Genomic DNA, 6,109 nt, shown 5'->3' on the forward strand with positions numbered 1-6,109 from the left:
GGGAAAACGATTTCCTCCATCGTACGATCCTGGCGCACAATCTGATAAGAGCAGGATATTTTCACTTGTAAAGATTTGTATGGAGCAAATTCAATGCCCCCCCCCGCCCCCCCGACACGACAACATAATGCCTTCAGTTGTGTGACTGTTGTTACTGATGTTATGTAACGTGGTTGTGTTGCGTGTGCGACCTCTATCTGTGCCGTGTGGTTGGCGTAGAACTCCAGGGCCTCGTCTCCGTCTCCGCTGTCCCCCCCTGGCTTTAACATGATGGACAGCTCCTTGTTATGACGCGCCAACTGTAGGAAGGACACAAACGACAAACAAAAAGTGGTGGAGTCTTATTTGTTTGTACACAGTGTCTTTACTCAATTCCTGTGACTTTACTGTGCACCACTGATGCTGAGGTGAATAGCAGACCTGATGAGCCAGAATGTAGATATTGTGTCCAACGTTTCTGGGGGATGCGGCGTCATGCTCCTCCTCGTCTCCGCTGTCCTCCTCCTCCTTTGACTCCTCAAACTCGACCTCTCCTTGGAGATAGGCCTTTTTGATCACCTCCACCAGCTCTTTAGGTCTCATGTTATACAGGATCCTCTCGGCGTTCTCGCTGTCATGCCGGCTCTCCATGATGGCCAGGAGCAGCTTCGATGCATTGTTCTGAAAAAAAAAAAAAAAAAAAAAACTAGACATGAGAACAGCTCTATTTTCTTATAAACAACAACTTTCAGGGCTGCTTCAGGCCTAAAATGTAATGTTTTCTGAACAAACACCGACAAAAGCCTGTGGGTTTTTAAAAAAATTAATTCATGATAAGAGAAAAAACAGTTCTCTCAGATCTGTAACCACTTCAGTAACAAAGCGGTTCCATTTGACCTCATTCCCACCAGCGCAGCTCACCTTCAACTCCAGCACCAGGTCCATTCTCTTTTTTCCAAGTGGGTTGATGTCGTTGAGAATCAAAGCGATGATGATATCAATCCCATTTGACTCATGAGTGGCAATGCAGTTCTGAAGAAGCAGCAGAATAACAATGTACCACAAAGACGAGAGCTGACTCAAAGGAGGAGAATATTTCGGGGACACGGCGGCTTGTTGTTTACCTGATTTTCGTGACATGGTCCCTGGCAGTACTCTGTGAGACTCTCCAAGGTTTGGTTGATGAGAGCCACGTTCTTTTCATTGATGTACAGTCCCAGCAGGCCTAGACCGCCTGTGGTGCTTCCACAAATACAGTCTAAGAACTGCAGGGTCTCACACACCAGGTTGTAGTTGTTCTTGTTGTTCTGACAACGAAGGAAGTTCTGAGGAAATAAAAAACCTTTAGTAGTTCCTGAGGTTTGTACGGGGGTATTTGTTAGCAATGATGCTATCCCTCTGTTAATGTTGCTATGTTTTTGCTAGTGAGTAAACCAAGTAGGTGACGATACTGAGAGAGCCCTTGGCTAAAAGATTAAAGGCTCAGGCTTGTAATCAGTGAATTTGGATCGCAGCCTTGGCAGAAGTGTGGAGAGTTTAACAAACACTAAACCCAACACTTCCAGCAAAGCAGGATAGGCTAATCATTTAGCTTAACCTTGGAGGTTGCTACTGTTACAGACAAATCTCCCTGTAACTTTTATCATCTCTCGCCACATGGCGGTGTCCAACGCTCCCACCTGTAAGTCCCTGTTGTGATTCTCACAAAGGAGTTGGAGGAAGCGGAGGATGGGCTGCATGATGACGATGACAAAGCTCATCTCGCCGTCATCCTGGTTCTTGTCTCCGCCGCTGGCCTGGCCATCCACCGAGGTGAAGTGCTCCTCGGGGTCTGCCTCGCGGCGGTACGAGTTGAAGGCCTTCTTGGTGGCAGATGAAGCCTCTAACAGTTGTTCCTTCACATCCTCTGTCATGACCACTGCAGGGTCTTTGGCTGCACAGGCAGAGACATCAACACCGACTTAGTAACATTATAACTAAGATGTTTTCAGTTAGGATGTGGTTCATGTTGCAGGGCACATGCGGTGACGTTTTGAGCATGCACGTTTACTACCTAAACAAAATGTTGTCTTTAAATGCTGCACAGCTGCGGCTGTGTTGGATCATCTACCCTCTGACTAACTATATCCAACAACGGCCATAACCTGCCACAGTTTTCTGATCACCTCCTTTTTTTTCCAAACTAACTCTGCAGAGATCCATGGAATAGGAAATAGACCTTAGGCACATTATAACTCTGTGATTCATACTAGACTGTAGAGGATTAAAATGACCTGGATGACTGAGAACCAGCACAGGAACTCATACAATAAACATAATACATCAGAAAAATGACAAGTGAATAACGACCTTTTTTACGGACAGGGGCATCTTTATCCTGGCTGTCATCGTCCCTCTTCCTGTTGCCCAGGTCACTGGTATTGACCGTCACTGTGGCTTTGATCTCCAGTTGTGCCAACTTCATGCGGTCGTAGAAAACCCTGAAGAACTTTTCTGACTTCTTGTCTTCGGTTAAACGGCAAAAGAACGAGCGCTAAAAATGCAAAAAAAAAAAGAAAAGTTTTTTAATGTTATTATGAGGACAGAGTTATTTTAACTCAGAATAGCATGTATTGACATTTCTCAAAAGTGTAAAAAATGTTTTATGATACTGTCACCAATTAAAACATAATTATTTTAAAAAAGTGTACAAAATGTTTTACGATACTGTCACCAATTAAAACATAATTAAATTGGTTCATTAAATGAATGAAAATTTTAACTTTATCATAAAATTACACATTTTATTACATTTAGTATTTTCTTCTAGAAAAATTGGTTTGTACAATATAAGGATGTGATGATAAAAAAAACTTTGTTGTTTCTACTTTACAACTTTTTATGCGGTAGAATTCTACATTGAATCTTAAGAGTTAGAGTTTGTTCAGTGCTGCTATTGCACCAAGTGTCAGGTCTTTGCACCAAGTTGTGAGTTGACAGCAGAAAAGGAATAGTCCTGTGACTGTGTCTGGGGCCCCACACAGCTTTATGTAACTACAGTGAGGTAAGACAGGGTTAACTGTGACATGAGAGGCTTAAACACTACAGTTATTGCCTCGGAATGGGGTCACGCTGAATTAGAACACTTTCGTGATGCGTACACCATGTCCTAGCTGTGAGGGCTGTTGTTTTCATTATATAAGTGCTCCGTATCTACAGCAGCCTATGGAAAGACTTTGACCAGCTGGAGCCGCCTCACCCCACTGCCGAGGTGAAAAATGACTGTAAAGGGAGAAGCTCGGCCTAGTTACACAGTGAGAGAAAGAGCCAAAAAAAAAAAAAAGATAGAGGTGAAAGACGGGCAACAAAAAGGAATCAAAAGGCAGAAAAGGGAGAACGACAGGGAGATGAAATGAGAGTAAGACAAGGGGGCGAGAGAACGACAGGGACATGAAATGAGAGTAAGACAAGGGGGCGAAAGAAAAGGAGAGAATCCTGATATCTAGGCCACTTCTCCGGCTTTGTTACATAATTATGTGTCTTTTCAGGTTACATGTAAAACTGGGCTCCGAGAGGGAACAAATAAATGATAGTCACAAGGAAACAGTTAAGGAAAACAGACAAAACAAGACTTGTTTTTCCCCCGACCAAGGACACTGTGGGTTGCATGCACTCAGTTAGCGTCGCTGAGCGTTGGTACCTAATGTTATTAGCATAGCTAAACTTCAAGTCGTGACCGAGCCAATTAAGTAGGCAAACAAGGGAGAACTCAGTGCCGAGCAGAATTCTCAAAACTTGTTTTTTTTTTTTCTTCTTCCCCAAAGAAACAAAGGAATAACTGTGCACTTGCAAATTCCAGAGGCATGTGCCCTGCCCCAGTGCTCTACCACTGAGCGGCACCCCCTCCTGCACGTACACACTCTGCCAACAAGCTCAGGGACGAGGAGATAGCGGGGAGGGGAGGGGCTGCCGAGCGAGGCCGTCTTGCAATAAACAACTTGATGACAGAGAGAGGAGAGCACGGAGGGGATTAGCTGCACTGCTGGCAGCACGCAACCACCGGCATGCCTCAGGTGGGCAGGGAGGTGTTGGAGGGCGGGGGGGGAGCAGGCAGGGGGGGGGTGTCTGTTCGAAGGGGGGTAACGCACAGAAGGTGAGGCAAATGGCCCGGGGCCAGAAAAGTCAGACGTCAACTAGACCAGAGCAAACAATTAGGACAGAGCGCTCACTATCACCACCCTCATCCATTACGTAAGACACACACACACACACACACACTTGTACAGTACAAGCTAGAGAAAGAGAAAGAAAGAGAGAGAGAGAGAGAGAGAGATAGAGAGAGAGAGAGTACTCCAACACACCCACCACCGACTTCTACATTCACTGAAGTGGGTCAGCCGTCTTCAGTATAGACACTGATGCCAGTTCTGTGAGGACACACACACACACACACACACGTATCACACACAGTAGGTTCCTCCTGATGTCTGTGTCTGTGTCTGTGCTGTCAGTCACAGACACGTCCACTCCCTTTGCTTTTATTAGCGGGACACTTCTCATTTCCAGGATATCCCAGTTCACACGCTGTACACACTCCACGCTGCGGACGAGCTCACGGCGTAGACTGGACACAAACATAAACTTTAGCAATAACGGGACAGCTAATAATCTGACAGTATAGATAAATAATATTTCTAAGAACCTTCTGAATAAAATAATAATAATTTGGAATAATAATAAACAATGATTAAAACTAAAAACTCACACGCACTCACGCTCAGACGGCGGTCTTCACTGAAGAATAAAGTGAAGGAAGGAGGACGAAAACGAGTCCAGGACTCATTTTGTTGACGACCTTTGAATTACATTCTCCTTGTTTATAGTTTTGTTTCCAAACTTAACACATATCCCACTGTAGTTCTAGAAACAATGACGCCTCACTACGGCATGACAGTCCCATCTTTGTCCTTCACTGCAGGTTAGGTTTCTTCAGCAGAACAAAACATCAATATATTTAATACTTCACCCAGTACAACTGGAGACAAGTTTATACAATAGGAGTAAAGATGTAGGTACAACAGGAAGTGTCCACCGTATGTTCCTCTAAATGTGGGTCATTTAAACAGCTTTTCCATACAACTATACCTGGGACCATCACCTTCACAGTCTACAGGCAGAAAGAGTCGTGGTAAGTTGGTTTAAATGACATTTTTGCAGTGAACTTTTTTTTGTTGATCTTTGCCTGCTGAGGTTTGCGTGGGTCACCAAGTGAAACCACGACGAAACCTGTGCACTTTCCTTAGAAGTGAAGGTATTGTTGTCGCTTACTGACAATGAATCATAACGAAGGAAGAGGCTTTGAACGATGTCGCTGCATCTGCACCGTTTCGACATCACTTCTTACACTTATTCTGTACTAGAATCTGTGCTGCTGCATCCAGACACCGTCTGTGTTTTTATAGCGCTCGAAAAAACCACGGACGTGATGAGCGTAAAGAGTGACGACTTCACGGACGGTCAGGGGAGAGGATGGAGCGATGGCAACAGAGGAGGAGGAGGAGGAGGAGGAGGAAAGTGGCAAAATGGAAAGGAAGAAGCATCTCGCAGACTCCCTGTAGTTTTGAGTAAACACACATTCTGTCTGTAACCATGGAGACGAGCCCTGAGTGGAATGAGACGGGATGAGGTGGGGGCGGACGACGGTGAAAAACAAGGTCACAGCGCTTTCCCTTCTCTCCTTCCGTTCTGCCACTTGGCATCAACAAAGGGATGTTATGTAACAGCTATTTATACCCATACTCCCTCTCTCTCTCTCTCTCTCTCTCCCTCACGTCGGCCAGTGCCACATGCAAACCAGACTAAATTGTGCTTCTTCTTTCCAACACCTTTTCCTTCTTGGCTCAGCTCCTTTTTTCCCCTCAGATCAGCAACTTCAACTGTGTATTACACTGTCATGTTCCCATTGAAATACAAGGTTTAAGGTTCAATTCTTAAAACTGAGAATAGCACTGAAGAGCCCAGGTGATTTGTTAGGGAGGCAAACAGCCAAAATGGCTACATGTCTGATGTCTGATGAAGTCAATTCAAAAGCACAATTTTCAAGGTCTGAACATCTGCAGTCTGCAATGTTCCACTGGTCCACAGAAGAGCA

General features: G+C 44.8%; 1 protein-coding gene across 7 annotated transcripts in view; it reads right to left on the reverse strand.

Moving 5' to 3' along the window:
• Positions 1–6,109, reverse strand: part of itpr1b (inositol 1,4,5-trisphosphate receptor, type 1b) — an 80,448-nt gene that overhangs the window by 19,280 nt on the left and 55,059 nt on the right. For all 7 annotated transcript variants that reach the window (XM_025060433.1, XM_025060432.1, XM_025060431.1 and 4 more), the window contains 6 exons: positions 2,329–2,512; positions 1,659–1,912; positions 1,104–1,304; positions 901–1,011; positions 421–660; positions 192–299 (listed from right to left, as the gene is read on the reverse strand). In XM_025060433.1, the coding sequence (XP_024916201.1) occupies positions 192–299; positions 421–660; positions 901–1,011; positions 1,104–1,304; positions 1,659–1,912; positions 2,329–2,512 (1,098 nt within the window). The remainder of the gene's footprint in view (positions 1–191; positions 300–420; positions 661–900; positions 1,012–1,103; positions 1,305–1,658; positions 1,913–2,328; positions 2,513–6,109) is intronic.

Source organism: Cynoglossus semilaevis, chromosome 11, assembly GCF_000523025.1.
Source record: "Cynoglossus semilaevis isolate Cse_v1.0 chromosome 11, Cse_v1.0, whole genome shotgun sequence".
Lineage (NCBI taxonomy): Eukaryota > Metazoa > Chordata > Actinopteri > Pleuronectiformes > Cynoglossidae > Cynoglossus > Cynoglossus semilaevis.